General features: G+C 37.5%; 1 protein-coding gene across 1 annotated transcript in view; it reads left to right on the forward strand.

Annotated features, from left to right (window-relative positions):
- The window catches only part of LOC127445306 (VPS10 domain-containing receptor SorCS3-like), a 424,873-nt gene that overhangs the window by 378,567 nt on the left and 29,588 nt on the right, over positions 1–16,718 (forward strand). Inside the window, exons 15-18 of the mRNA XM_051705291.1 lie at positions 112–229; positions 324–457; positions 7,797–7,910; positions 9,435–9,606. Coding sequence (XP_051561251.1) covers positions 112–229; positions 324–457; positions 7,797–7,910; positions 9,435–9,606 — 538 coding nt within the window. The remainder of the gene's footprint in view (positions 1–111; positions 230–323; positions 458–7,796; positions 7,911–9,434; positions 9,607–16,718) is intronic.

A 16,718-nucleotide genomic window follows, 5' to 3' on the forward strand; every position in this document is an offset into this window, starting at 1 on the left:
TATTGCTTCTTTAAAATAACAGTAGTATTGCCATGGCAAAATTATAATGACACTCTGCTGTAAAGCAGGCTTGAGCTTCCTTGATCTTACCCTGTCTTTGTGTGTTGTCAGGTTTTTTGGACACTTCAGCCATCGGTCTGAATGGCAGCTGATCAAAATTGATTACAAGTCCATATTCACCAAAAGGTGCACAGAGGGAGACTACCAAACCTGGCACCTGCATAACCAGGTAAAAAGAAAAACGTAAGCCTAAGCCGTACCCTGGCTTTTAGAATTTCTGAATCGTGATATACGTTGTAACTAACGTTGATGTTGTTTTATAGGGTGAGCCATGCATAATGGGTCAGAAGCAGATCTACATGAAACGTCGTCCAGGTAACTACTGTATGGTGGGGTGGGACAGCTCCAGAATCCTGTCTGCAGAACCCTGCATCTGTAGAGCACATGACTTTGAGTGGTGAGTGAACCACACTAGAAATGAAAACTCTGTCATTATTTATTCTCCCTCAAGGTTTTTGAAAGGTTTTGAAACCTTTATTTTGTTTTGTTATTTGGGTTTTGTGCTCCACAACAAATGGAGAAACAAAAGAAAAAATTTTGAAGAATCTTCACACAGCTCTTTTCTATGCAACAACAGTTTATACAAACCACAGCTGTCAAGCTCCAAAAATGGCCCAAAAAGCACTATAAACATTTGTTCCAAGTCTTCCTAATCCATGTGGCAGATTTACATAAGGATTCATGTAATCGGGTTCACATAAACAATGGTAAGCATGATTCAGAGGGTGCATTTTTGCTCTAAATGTATATGTTTAATCGTGAATGGTTAGGTTCAGGGTAGGATTAGTAAAATATGCATTCCTGTGGATTAATTACATCATTTACTACTTAAAATGCAACTCGATTTTGCCGCCATTCTGTGGACACTTCACCCGAAAACTGGAGTGTATACTTGCCCATACATTCAACAACACTTTCCATCTTTGTCCACTGGAGTCAATGTTTTCAATTTTTGTTAACAGACCGATTCAGCAGCAAACGTTTGACCTACTGTTCACAGTGCGATCAGTCTGGTCCTGATGGCAGCAGGCAGAAACGACAACATGACTGATTGAGCTGGCCTTGTTAAAATGTGCATTTAGTCACTGATTCTCATGCAATGGTGGTGCTTCTCTAGTCTATCACAGCATAGCACAGCCAGATGGCCTTTATGAACTGACAGAGTCTCTTTATAAAGTTGAGTGTGGTGTAGATTTCCTGGTGCAGTGCAGTTGTGTTGTTTTGTGGTCTTGTGTGCTGTTTCGGTGGGCTCGCAGGTGTTTATAAAACTGCACTGCCTCTGCGTTCTGTTGACTGGAGGTCTGGGAGCTGTTTTCAAGGATCTCAGAATAGTGCTTCTGCAGCAGTCTGCTACTTAACCTCCTCTTAAGGTCAGTGTAGGTGGGGTTGTTTCCTTATCAGATTTTAGATGCATAATAAACACAGTCCCTGGACGACAATGCATCCAAAGGGATGCACCAATACAAAATGTGTGTGCTGATACCAACATACGATTATTTAGAGCAATATTTGCTGAGACCGATTGTTTGGTGGTTCCTCTTTTTTATGATACCTTGTTTCAAATCACTGATAATTAATTACACATCTTTGAGGAAATCTATAATCATTATAACTTTTTATTGTGTATGTCTGTACATGTTTCCATGTGATCTCAGTTAAAAAAAACAAAAAACACTGAATCAAAAAGCACATTACTAACTCACATTAACACTCTAAACTCACATTAACAGAATTTTGAAAAGCCTCCCATTAGGCTCCCATTAAAATGATAAGATCTCTTAATTTTTAGAATGTTCTTAACCCACATTCACTGAATTCTGAATGCTGAAGCTTGTCGCTTTTTCGCTGGAGCACTTTAGTTTGAACACACTTATCATATGCCCTGCTGTCGAGCTTTAAGTTGAGTAATCACATTTGTTGCCTTAATGGTTTTAACGATACTTCCACCTCTTGGAATTCTAGCAGTGTAAAGCTTTCAAATTTAATTGAGCTTTCAGATTCAATTTGAAATCATTCAAATGGTGTCAAAACAAATGTTAGTGTTTGTCACCGAGACAATGATCTTTCAAACACAGCAAGAGTTGTAGGCTAATTGTCTGCTTGGATTTTCTGCCCCCTTTTGATTGACAGGAAATAATCGGCCCTGATCATCTGCAGTTTATGAACAATCGACTGATGTCCGATACTGATGATTAGCCGATACGCCAGTGTATTGCTACATTTAACATATTTCCAGACTGCGGTGTGAGTTTACTTAACACCTGCAGCAATTTTGTATGTGCTGTATTTCAGTGTGAAAGAAATGCGTCTAATTCACTAATTAACCACAGTCCAATTTAACCAATCACTAAATGCGCTAAAATGGCATTGCACCGTACTTAAATAATTATATTCAGAGCAAACACGCCTACTTTCTATGTAAATGTATCCGGGGGGTTGAAAATAATCACGAAATATGTTCAGCGAAATATGGTAGAGGCTAATGTCAAATGAAAACACAAACAGGACATTAGCTTACTCATATCCATCAGCATACATCACCTTAATACGTGCCTATATCATTCACAGCATTTTATGCATTTAACACATGCTTATATCACTTGCATTTTATGCATTTAACACATGCTTAAACATGCTTCAAAACTTAGCCAGGCTTTAAGGACATGTATGACAGTTTAAAACAATATAATTCTCATATTTTCACATATAACACACATTACAATTATTTGGAAAACACCCTGGGCTATAAATAATTAAATAAGATATGATTGATACTAAATTTACATACCCAGTTCTCACATGTGTGCACCAAATGTGGTCAAACTCCACACATGCATTCCATATGCATCCTTCAGAAATGATCCATAACAAACACTCAATTTTAACATACAACTCTTCTGAACACATATTTAATGCAATTTATGAGCATCTTGTGTCAAATTTGATATTTACCCAAAGAATTATCAACCGATGAACAAAACCGGGAGCTCTCTTGCACAACATTTGTTTTCACATCTCCAGAAAGCGGGTGTTACAAAACTCTTAAAGGGGCCACATGCAATTATGATTAGGTTAACATACATACAATTTCTTGACTTGGCTACATAAATAATTTTAATTACAGATTGCACTGTTTGCCTGGCACAGTTTAAGTTGCATTATTACCATCAACAGGAAGCAGGAAGTTGACGTTAAGCAGTAAAAAGTTTATATTTCTGTTAATCACGACAGCAGTAATTCATCATTAATTCATAAGTGAATCTGGTGGTAAAACAACACAAACAGCATATGCAAAAAACAACGCTATTAGTACGCACAATGCATTAATTGTCAGTCCCCCTAAGTGTTTAATCTTCTTCCATATGAGCCCAAGTTCTGTCAAACAACAACATTTTTCCTTAATTTATATAGCGCCTTTCCAGAGCTCAAGGACACTTTACAGTAGTAACACAATAATACAAAAACAAAGAACAGTCACAAAAACACAGTTCAGATAGCACAGTCACTGAGAGTGAATACATAACACATTAAGATATGTAACACTGAGAAAACAAAAAAGTTTTAAGCTGAGATTTAAACTCAGAGATAGAAGAGATGCTGCAAAGAGTCAGTGAGAGTGAATTCCATATATTGGATGCTACTACGCTGAATGACCTGCCACCCATAGTAGAGAGGCGAGATCTAGGGACAGAAAGGAGTCCGGACCAAGAAGACCTAAGTGAGCAGATCGGGTTGTAGGGGAGAAGCAATTCACTAAGATAGTGAGGTGCCAGACCATGAAGTGATTTATATGTAAGAAGGATTAGTTTATATTTGATGCGAAACAAAACTGGTAACCAGTGAAGTTCAAACAGGAATGGAGAAATATGAGCTGAGCGCTTGGTATGTTTAAGAATTCTAGCAGCAGAATTTTGAATATATTGCAACCTAGCAATAGAGTTAGCAGGTAAAGCAAAGAAGAGGGCATTGCAATAGTCAAGACGTGAGGATATAAATGCATGAACCAGAATTTTGGCATCTTTGAGACTTATAAAGAGACAAAGGCGAGCAATGCAGCGAAGGTGGAAGAAGGCAATTTTAGAAACAGATTTAATATGAGCTTCAAAATTGAGGGAGGGATCAAAGATGATACCTATATTTTTTACAGTATTGGACGGTTTGATGAAAGTGCCATCAATATCACAACCAAAGTCATAAGGAATTTTTTTTCGTAAGTGTTGGTGTTCCAATAATAATGATCTCAGTTTTATCCATGTTCAATTTTTTAAAAATGTATTGCCATGTTTGGTCTCATTTTTCAGCTAACAGTATCTTAGAAAAAAATCATATAAAGTATTGTTCTAGAGATATGCTAATTCACCTTATCTAAATGCAAGTATTCCAAAGGATACCTCTGAGTTTTTAATTTCCCTATTCCTTTGATTCCAATGCTGGATTGTTTGACTGAGCCATTTTTTGCTCAATGTTCAAAAGTACAGACTACACTAAAGAGAGTACACATCCTCTTCACCACATCTGTGGCACTTACATGTCAGGATAATGATTGAAGGCAACCTCTCCAGCACACCTGTGATTATATTCTTAGCATTCCTTACTTAAATATTCCCTGCAAGACTGTTTGTGTTTACAGGTTTACCTCTGCCACTGCAGCAATCTGCTCATGGAAACTCTAAACCTCAGCTCTCCTCTTATAGTTTCCTTCCACATCATTTATATAAAGGGTCTGAGTCACTGTTTTGCACATAGTAATATGGTTAGAAGGCTTCTTGCCAAAGCCGCAGTGCACAATTTAGAACAAATTGTATTTTATTTTAGGTACCATTATTACAATAATGTTAACTTTATGTTAAGTTAATTTATTTTTGGTACTGTTCAGGCCACTTTTATTGACAGAGGCAGGAAAGAGTAAAGAAATAAGGAAAGAGATCAGGACACATTGCAGGCTGGACTCAAACCTGTAACCCCCAGCACCATATCTCCACACCTGGAGCATATAGGTGACCATAATGAAAAATCATAAAATAAAAATCATTGCTTAATGAATATGGCTTGGATACATCTGATCTTTGGACACACCACAAGAAGACAAAATATTTATCTTCAAATGTGTTCTGGTGAAGAAAGTCATACACACCTGGAATATCAGTAAATGATGAGAGTATTTTCATTTTTGGAGAACTATCCCTTTAAACTTTAACTCTCATGCTGATATTGAAATCCAACACAAAGCGTTTTGCTGATCGTTTTGCTGACCTGAAGCCCACTTAATATTTCTCATTGTAATGTTTTTAAGATAACTGGCAATGGAAATGGTTTGGCAGATTTCCAAAAGTGAACTGATTCATTTTTATAAGCTATTATTTTGTTTAAATTACATTGTCAGATGGCAGCCAATAAAATAAGACCATGCATCTCTGCTAAATGCTTGTAAAATTGTGACCTTATCGATTTTATGGGCTTGTATGGTCACCCTAGGAGCATATGCATTTAACGCTAGGCCACAATTCCAAACAATTAGCCTTATTGGAATTAGATTAACATCAAGTTTCAACATGTCATTCTTGCTTTTGTTTCAGCATATTGGTTCAAACTTAGAGTCAGGTTACAACCCTATAGGGCTTTGTGACTACGAATTCTTTAAAATTTGAACAAAGTTAAGAGAATTTCTGCCAGAACACAGGTGAATAATTATCAAATTTATTACAACACATTTACAAATTTATGCAATTTTTAATTTTTTTTTTTGTCCTGTATAAATACAGATCCATAAAGCACAGTTTTAATGCTATTTATTTATGTAATGGTTTTTATGTGATTTGCACCAGCAATATTTGTGATGATACTGAGACGACAAGCTACTAAACAGATTTAATTTGCATGCAAATTTTTACCCAGTTATGCTTGTTATCTTAAATTGACAGCATGTGGAAATGCTCTGGTACTCTTTTTATGATTTATTTCTGAAGGAGGTCAAATTGCTGCAGTCTAATTTAAGTCCATTATTTTCTATGATAGTTTGTTTTCATTTTTTTTTTTTTTTTTTCTTTAGCCAGATCAATTTAACCCACTGTAATATATGTTAGAGTGCTGTTCCATGATCTAAAAATGCATGAAAAATAAAACAACTTTATTAGCATTTGCTGTGAAACCACCAGATAGCTTTTGATTTGTTTTGAAATGGGTAAAACAGGGTATGTGATATGAAGTGTAATTAATCTTTTGGATATAATGTGTTTGTTTCTATCTAATAGTTCTGATACTGAGAGCTCATCTAATGACTGTGATTTGTTTAGGTTGTGCTGCCTCTCGGACTTGTCTTCTAACTGGAGACTATCACAACATAGTGTATCCTGTCAAAATGATCATTGACTGTGGAATCAGAGTAACCCACAATTATGCATTTTTTGTGAGGACATCTGTAATTAGGAAATCATAATATCTTTATCTGTAGCAATAAACTTGGGCATAGATTTGTGTATTAATAGTAGTAAAAAGCTTAACTGAGTTAGCTAATGTTAACGAATACAACCTTATTGTAAAGTATTACCATTTATAATCAATATGTTAATGTGAAAATGTTTAATTCCATCAAATGTATTTATTATTTATTTGAATAAACATTAAAAAATGTATTTAGCACATGCATTTACCTAATTTGACAGTTCCGGTGTCTACCCAGTCGTACGAACATTACACAACATATGAATAATCAGAGTGTTACCTCACAAATATCCTTTAAAGCTTGACTCATAACTATTAGATTGAAACTGCACATAATTAAAAAAAAAAAAACAAATGCCTGTTGGAAAACAGAAGCCCCTCTGTGCCGAGAGGGACCGTGTGTGATCTGAGTTTTGTTGTGGATCACTAATTAATTGATAAATCAAAGTCACTGGTGATATTTGAACAGACATTCACTTCAGCAGGTTTTGTTTCTGAGACTAAAGAGAATGAACAGACATTGAAGACGTACGCTGAAGCCTGAAGCTCTCAGAGTAAAAAAAGACATTTGTCATGAAAGAATTAATACATCTCAATGGTTGCAATTGTCTGAAGGGCATGAAAAGGGGGAAATGGTTGAATGCAAGATGTATTACTTGACATGAGTAGTTAAAACATGCTATTTTTCAACATTATTGACATGTAAGGGGAAAGAGGGTCATCAAATGTCTCAAGCCAGATTCAAACTTGAAATATCCACTGTGTGGCACTAAAAGTGAGTAAAATTTTCTCCCAAAAGGATGAGGCTTTTAACGTTAATTCTCTATCGAGTTTTAATTAAATGAAAACTACCTCCTCTACGTGTGACATGATGTTTGGTCATGTGACGCGATGAGAACCAATAAGGTTTGACGTTATCGACAGAGCTGCCATATTTAATTTAAGTGCTTTATTAATTACAGTATATGATTTAATTTGAGAATGAATAAGGACATAATTTCCATTTGGTTCATTGCACAAAGTGATCGTATCCCTTGAGAAGACTTAATATAGGAATATAGTGCACAAGTTTTTATCGATTACTTTTAATGTGGTTTTATGGTGTTTTTCGTCATTTTTCGAGCTTTACAGACCAGATTCACTACTCACTTTAATTATATCATGTAGACTTTTTCCAAATTTACCTTTTATGTTCCTTGGAAGAAAGAAAGTCATTCAGGTTTGGAGCAACATTAGGGTAAGTAAATAATGGGTGAACTATTTCTCTAAGTATTTTTCTTGTGTGTGTTTTGCAGTGATTATGGTTTTGAGAGAAGAGGGGATGGAAACTGTCTACCTGCATTTTGGTTCAACCCCTCATCTGTGTCAAAAAGCTGCATCCAAGGACAAAACTACATCAACAGCACAGGGTAAGAAACTCTCACGCAGATTTGCTTAGCTATCTAAATAAGAACACACCATGAGAACTCACTACCACTCTAAATTAAATACTCTAAATCTTTTATTTATTTATTTATTTACATTTTTGTGCATTTTTAGAGTTTATTAAAAACAATTATAATATATACAGACATATATGTATATAATATATAATGCTCGTACACTCAATTACACACAAATCACAGAAAAAAAAAAAAAAGAAAAAAAAAAAAATAGTTACCAACCAATAGTTAACTTATATTACACTCTATCCATGTATTTAATATTTTCTTGACTGCCAGTGTTCCACTGAGATATAGTGGGGAGAAATACTTCATTTGAAAAGCAATTTCAACCAGACTAACATTAAACCCATCTTAATTAAGTGTGTGCCATGATGTAAACTTATTGCTGATGAGCAGACACAAGCTTTATTGACGTGAGCAGGTTTGAAACATTCTGGAGATTGTAACCTTCGTCTTTACGACAACTTTCTGGACAGACAATCCATACAAAGAGACAGAATAACAGATAACACTGTGAAATGGAAAGTCTTCATTTAAACCCAATTTAAGTCCGACAGCAATCAGAGAGCATGTCTATTTTGAAAAAAGAGTGCCACATTACAGAAAAAGAAAGAAAGAGAGAGAAAAGCGATATTATCATGTCATTATCTCTTAAATAAGTATGTTATGTTTTACATGATAAAACTGTACAGGCCTATATACTGTATAAAATTAAAGGAGTATTCCGGGTTCAATACAAGTTAAGCTCAATAGACAGCATTTGTGGCATAATATTGATTACCACTAAAATAAATTTTGACTCTTCCTTCCTTTTCTTTAAAAAAAGCACAAATTTAAATGACAGTGAGGCACTTACAATGGAAGTGAATGAGGGCCAATTTTTGAATGTTAAAATACTCGCTGTTTCAAAAGTATAGCCACAAGACATAAACAATATGCATTTTAAAATGATTTTAGTGTGATAAAATCACTTACTATCCTTTTCTGTGTAAAGTTATAGCCAATAGCCATACCGATGTAATGTAAACAAACCCTAAAATGACTGTAAATTGACTATTTACACAACTTTACAGCTCAAATAATACACAGAATAATAAGCTTCACATTTCTGCCTTTAAACCCTCCTAAAAGTGGCACATTTACTTGCATTCTAAGTGCCTCACTGTAACCTCAATTGTTTTTTTTTGTTTTGTTTTTTTTTTTTTTTTTTTATTTAACAGGAGGGATAAGTAAAAATATATTTTTGTGGTAATCAACATTATGCCACAAAAACTGTCGATTGAGTTTAACTTGTATTGAACCTGGAATATTCCTTTAAGATTAAAAAAATTATTTGGACACTATCTGGTTGTGAAACGTTAGTGGAACTTGTCTAGCAAGTCTTAACTGTGGCTTAGTTGTTCAAATCATTTTTGGGGCCACTGTACATCCTTATTATTTGCAAACTGTAAATACACATCTGAAATTCTTGTGTGTTCATAATTTCAGGTATCGTAAAGTGGTAGCGAACAACTGCACCAAGGGAGTTAAAGAGATGTATACTGCCAGGAAGCAGCAGTGCCCAAACCGCCCACCGCGAGGTTTAGTCCTGACGACTCATGACGAAAAACTCACCGCCAACCTGGGCAGCAATGTCACCTTCCTGGTGCGACTAGAAGAGGTGAGATTCATCATTCTGATGAACTAAAATCTGACGCTAATAAATGATTATTAGATTCACTGATCAGATAATGTAAGTGCAGCATGACTAGAAGCTATAATTATGGGCTTGATATGAAGTCAAGACCTAAATTATAGAACAATAATTAGCCAATTGATGTGCTAAACTCCCTATTAGCAGATAATCATTGACCACATATCAATTTGAAAGCAGTCGATTTGAAATGGTAAGACAATTATTTCTGTTAGCTAGAAAAGTATATATTTTAAGGGATAGTTCACCCCAAAAAAAATTTGCTCACCCTCCTGTTGTTGCAAACACGTATGCAGGTTTTTTTAAATTTTTTTTATTTATTTTTTTTTTGCATTGAAAAATCTGTTGAATTCGAAAGGTTCCAGATGCTTAGATGTTCAAAAATACACTATATCCAATACAAACAAGAAATAAAACTACATATTTATGTAAATTATTACTTAAAGCTGAAGTATGTAATTTCTGCGACACTAGTACCACCAAACAGATTTGCAAAAGTAAACTTTGTTTTCAAAACACCTTTCTGAATACGCTCCCCATCTGCCGTTGGTCACACAAAAAGACAGTCCCGCCCCCAATCATGCCATTGGTTTAGAAACATTGTTGGGGTGGGTATTAGCAGGTCATTCTAAACAAACAATGAAATTTTCAAAACACCACAGAAAGACAGTGCTTACAGTTTTCAAGAAAATTACATACCTATATATTGCAGAACCGGCAAAAAAATAGTGCAGCTACTCTCTTGTCTATGGCTTCTCATTTCTAAAACTGTCCCTTTCCTTTGCGTCCTGTCAGCTCCCTCTTAGGATAAGAGGAAAAGTTGCAAAGATAGGAAACAAGGATGGAGGGATCCAAGTGAAATGTATTTGTAAAATGAAATGCCCCGCTCATTCAAGCGTTACTTCAGAGCGTCGCCTTTGCACAGTTGCATTTCCTCGTAGCGCTTGCCGTTATGTTTATCAAATTTCATTAATTGATATATTAAGAAGAAATCCTAATAATTCAAGGTGCACTGTCGTGTAATGTGACAATTACAGTATGTTAAAACAGCAGGGAAAACATGAATTAGAACTAATGTGTCAGATGTGAGTAGAATTGATGCGTGCGTCAAGTGCTTTGACACAAAAGATTTCCACATTAATCCACCTGTTCATCCTCGCTCAAGCCTCCTCATAAAGCTTCCTCTGTCCTCGTTTCAGTCATTTTCATATAAACATGAGCTGGATGAATGTCTTTTTGCCGCATTTTGCTGTGTTTTTAGACGCTGTAAAAGAATGTCAATGGTTAAAAACGTGTCTCGAGACACCAGCGTTCTGTCTTATTCATTGCGCTGCATCTTGCTTTTTTTAACGCAAGAACGTGTTTGGTCTGAACCAAGGTAAGAAATTAACAAGGGCTCAGGGCAAAAATGCCACTGAAGGTGAGAAAAATGACCCCAAAATTTTAAATGTAGGGGTTAAAAAAGAAAACAAAAAAATTGGCCACTGATGATTTCTAGTTCTTATTTGCAACATTGGATATATTTATTTTTCTATTCTTGACCTAGTATTTACGTATCATAATAAAGTGTTTGATGTTCATTTGAATTTATAGGTACCCACTTATCTAATTATTCAGGTTGAACATGTATTTTAAGGAACTGAATAATTTGAAGTATTTGGTGTAACACAATGACATCATATTGTCATATTTTGTATGGTTATTAAATAATAAAAATTGTGAAAAAAGCCCCTAAAAAACATTTCAGGGGGCAAATGTTGCCCCTTAATAGAAAAATAAATTTCTAACAATAGTCTATATAGCCTATTTTAGAAATGCTTTAGCCAATAGTTATATGAACGCTATACATACTCAATAAAATAATAATAATAATAATAATATTAATAAATGCCTATCTCAAAGTCACCAAAATCTAATGCTTTGGTGCTGTGTTACCAATAAAAGTCTCTACAAAAATGGTACACTTGAAATATGTTTTTAAATATAATAGAATAACAAAGAATAACACACGTTGATAGATGCATGTCACAAAAAAATGTCATTTGCATGCTTTTATGTGTTACTTTTCACACTTTAACAAGCCTGAGGTAGAATTAATAATTGGATTTCCCTAACTTTGCAAGGTTTGTGGCACCAAATATTAAAATATATATTTAGTTTTGTTTGTGGCACTTAGTTGCAAGTCAATTATCCATGAACAGAATTGTACTTTCCTCTTTTTACTTTTAGACCGATAGAATTTCTGATTACAAAGTCTACACATATTTCTGCTAATTTCTTCAGTGCTTTCTGTACAGCTGTTTTCACATCGACACTGCTGCACCATAACATGATTGTTTTTTTGTTTTGTTTTTTCGCCATGGTCACTGGTCACTTTCATGTTGGTCAGACGTTCTCTTCCTGTCTAAGTGGATGGTTTCTGGCCAGAATAAGCTGCAAAATGGACCAGACTTTATGCTGACCATCAAAACTACTCAATATTAAAAGCTTTACCATATTCACCAGCATTCTGATATGGGAAACTTTCTAGAATCCTCTCATAATTTTCTGCACTCTGCTCTGAGCTGTACTGGAGATCTGTTGCAGATGAGAAGGCTTCGTTCTCTACAGATGGTGCAGGTCGAGCCGGATACATATTACGAGCCTTCTGGGGAATAACTTTTCATTGAGGTGCAATGCACACATGGCCACACATTTTTTTTTTTTTTTTTTACTCTGCCTTTCTGGGATTTGTACAGATACACACACACACACACACACACACACACACACACACACACACATTCCAGGTAAGTGTTTCTCCCCCGGAGTCTCACCACAGCAGAGTTGTCACATTACAGTATGATGAGATGAGGAAATGAGGGCTTATTCCTTTCATTAAGGGAGTGAGAGCTAGTAAGAGAGAGTCAGCCTGAGAGAGAGAGAGAGAGAGAGAGAGAGAGAGAGAGAGAGAGAGAGAGAATTGTCTTGAAAATAGTCTTAGAATTTAGATTATTTTTATGAATATTTATATTTATGATGGTCAGTGACTAGGCTGTTTCTTAGGCAAATCAAATGGACCTTAATATTTAATGTCGTTGAGGTGCAACACAGGTTTGAAAAAAAGGTGAGAAAGCAGCTCAAGGTTTTCCAGTCGAAAGGAATGGAAGCAGGCACTGGAGTTAACTGTGAAATAGATTTGCTGAAGCCAAGTTGGGTTTTCTTAGTCCAGAGGGTCAGAACTACTGGACAAAATATGGATCGTCTACCAAAATTCCAGTTAAGGCCAGATAGTGTGAATATAGACAATGCATAGGCAATAAATTGTTCCAAACCAGAGGCAAGGATAAAGGATAGTTCATCCAAAAATTACAATTCTGTCATCATTTACTCACTCTCATGTCATTCTAAACGTTTATGATTTGCTTTTTTGTCTCATGAAAACCAGGAAGTAATCATGTTCAAATAAGAAAAGGTTTATTTGCTCTCTAAAATTAATTTTTTTAACCCATTGACGGTTAGATTTAGGGTTTGGGGTTTGGGTTGCTGGATAGAGTTCTAAAATATACATTCATGTTTTACAGCTAAAACTACATGTAGCTTTTGGCGCCACCATATGGACATTTCACCCGAAAACAGGTCAGCAGCACTTCCAATTTTGGCCACTGGGGGCAGTGGCTCAAATTTATCATAACACAGGCTAATTTCAGCAACAGAACTTTCAACCTACTGTCGCCGAATTAACAGTGTCTTCAGTCTGGAGAGTGAGTTCATTTTGTACTTCTGTGCCATTTTTTTAGATAAATGCAACACTCAACATGGATGTAATGAATGAGGCTGGTATTCATTCAACCGACCGCCAGAGGGAGCCCTCTCCCAAATACTAATTTTGAACCGCTTCTTCTATGGTGACTTCCTGTTTACACCATATAAATAGCCATGCCTGTCCATTGTTACTTTGTGAAGTATTGCCAGTTTCACTGCCTTACCAAGCATTTTTCCCAGTGCCTGTTTCTTTGCCTTTTTGTTATGACCATCGTGCCTGATTTATTGGATTACTGATTTTTGGATTACTCTTTTGCACTCTCTTCCATCCCCACAAGCTACACCGGTAAGATTTGCTCTTCTTCATAAGTTTGATGGCTCACCTGAGAAATGTAAAGACGTCTCTGTTCAGCTGCTTCATGTATGCCAGGGTTCACGTTCTGCAGCTGACTTTAACTGACTTTAACACATCAAAGCTGTTAAAATGGTCCTTTCACACCTACAGAAACATCAACTCTATGTGAAAGCAGAAAAATGTGAGTTCCACACTACCTAGACAACATTCTTGGGGTATATAATCAGTCATAGGGGTGTCAAGATGGATAACTCCAAGATCCAGGCAGTCACAGAATGGCCAAGACCCAATACTATTAAGGAGCTACAACATTTTCTGGGCTTTGCGAACTTCTACAGGAGGTTTATCGCAACTACAGTCTCATCTCTGCCCCTGTAACATCATTGCTCAAAGGAAAACCATCCAAACTGCCATGGAGTGACTCTGCTCAAGCCTTCGAAACCCTCTAGACAAATTTCACGACCGCCCTCATTCTTAAGCACCCCGATCCTAACCAACCGTTCATTGTGGAAGTGGATGCATCAGACTGCGACATCGGGGCGGTTCTCTCTCAATGCCATGTTAACCCTGGAAAACTTTAACCTTGTGCTTTCTTTTCACGTAAAATAAACTCAGCTGAAAGGAACTATGATGTTGGAAACAAAGAGCTACTCTCCATGAAGGCAGCATTAGAAGAGTGGCACCACTAGCTTGAAGGATCAGTCCATCCATTCCAAGTAATCACCAACCATAAAAACCTTGAATACATCAAGGGAGCAAAATGACTCAATCCAAGACAAGACCGATGGTCACTCTTCTTCACAAGATTTCAATTCAGTCACCTATCGCCTTGGCAGTAAGAACTGCAAGGCTGATGCTCTTTCCCGTCACAATGATCCTTCTCACAACATACCTCTAAAGGTATCCATATTACCACCTTCAGTCATCATCGCACCTGTAAGCTGGGACATCATGGAAGAAATCCAAAGCGTCCAACAGACAGACCCTGCACCACCAGAATGCCCCCCAACAAAACAGTATGTACCACGCATTCTATGCCAGAGAACGATCCAATGGATCCATACCTCCCTCAGCACTGGACACCCTGGCATCCAGAGGATGATTAGCCCGGTACGTAACTCATTTTGGTGCCCTTCACTCAATAATGATGTCACTGCATATGTTAAGGCATGTCAAGTTTGTGCACAGTCAAAAAAACCCAGAGAACTGCCAGCCGGTCTTCTACAGCCACTGCCTATCCCTCAGAGACCCTGGTCCCACCTGTCTGTTGACTTCATCACAGATCTGCCAAACTCCAGTGGGTATAATACCATCTTTGTTATCATTGATTGTTTCTCTAATCATGCAGACTAATCCCCTTGAAAGGTCTACCCACTGCCATGGAGACCACTAACACTCTCTTCCACCAAGTTTTCAGGGTCTATTTTTTGCCAGAAGACATAGTGTCTGATCGGGGACCGCAGTTTACCTCCAGAATCTGGCAGGCCTTCTGCAAGCAGCTAGACATCAATGTCAGCCTCATGTCTGGTTATCATCCTCAAGCAAATGGACAGGTGGAGAGGCTGAACCAGGAGATAGGCAGATATCTCAGGTCCTACTGCAGTTGTGAACAACAGAAGTGGATCGACTTCCTCCCATGGACAGAATATGCTGAGAACTCCCTCACTCACTCCTCTACTAGACTCACTCCTTTCCAATGTGTGCTGAGCTACCAACCTCCTATGTTCCCTTGGTCAGGTGAACCCTCTATGGTGCCAGCGGTGGATGACTGGATCAGGCAGAGCGAGCAGGTGTGGGACAGTGTGCACGTCAGACTGCAGCGGGCCGTCCAGTCCCAATGAATCTAAGCCGATCGACGGAGGCGTCCCCACCCTGACTACTAGCCTGGTCAGAGAGTCTGGTTATCCACACGTGACCTTAATTTGCGGCTACCCTGCAGGAAGCTCAGCCCCAGGTATGTTGGCCCATTCAGAATTCTCAAACAGATCAATCATGTAACATACCGATTGGAGCTAACTACCGCATCTCTCCTTCCTTTCATGTGTCATTGTTTAAACCAGTCCACCCGACATCTGGCCCCGAAACCTCGGATCCTGAGCCTCCTCCTCCATTGGAGATCGACGGACCACCTGCTTATATGGTCAGAGAGATCATGGACTCTCATCATAGAGGGGGCCAGATACAGTACCTGGTGGACTGGGAAGGTTACGGACAAGAGGAGAGATCGTGGGTAGCCGCCAACAACATACTGGATCCATCCTTGATTCATGACTTTCACCAAGGGCACCCGAATCGTCCAGCACCACGACCAAGGGGACGACCCCAAAGGAGAACACCGGGAATTATTCACGGGGGGGGGGGTTCTGTAACGAATGAGGCTGGTATTCATTCAGCCGACCGCCAGAGGGAGCCCTCTCCCGAATACTAACTTTGAACCACTTCTATGGTGACTTCCTGTTTACACCATATAAATAGCCATGTCTGTCCATTGTTACTTTGCAAAGTATTGCCAGTTTAATTGCCTTACCAAGCGTTTTTCACATTGCCTGTTAATTTGCCTTCTTGTTATGACCATCGTGCCTGCTTTATTGGATTACTGTTTTGCTCTGTTTACCTGGTTGGACTGATTATTTGTTAACAACTATTTTGCCTGCTTCAACTATTACACGTCTGCCCTGTGTTTTGGATTTGTTTGCTGTGTTTAATAAACTTCCTGCATATGGATTCTACCTTCGCCTCCATGTCGAGTCCCTCACAATGGATGCTTTAGGAAAGGAAGTCCCACCTTTTGATTTAAAAAGCCAGTGTGTGTTTTTCTTTTTTGGCAAATACATCACCTGGTCTTTACAATTGTCCTTCCTATAGTTTTAACATTAGCCGAATTAACCCAGGAAAAATCTCAATCTGTTCCCTGTATTAAGTAAACAACCCAGGTATTTAAACTCATTCCAGTGCACATTAAACTTTCCCCAGAGCCCTT

The sequence above is a fragment of the Myxocyprinus asiaticus genome, chromosome 8 (assembly GCF_019703515.2).
Source record: "Myxocyprinus asiaticus isolate MX2 ecotype Aquarium Trade chromosome 8, UBuf_Myxa_2, whole genome shotgun sequence".
NCBI classification, from domain to species: Eukaryota; Metazoa; Chordata; class Actinopteri; order Cypriniformes; family Catostomidae; genus Myxocyprinus; species Myxocyprinus asiaticus.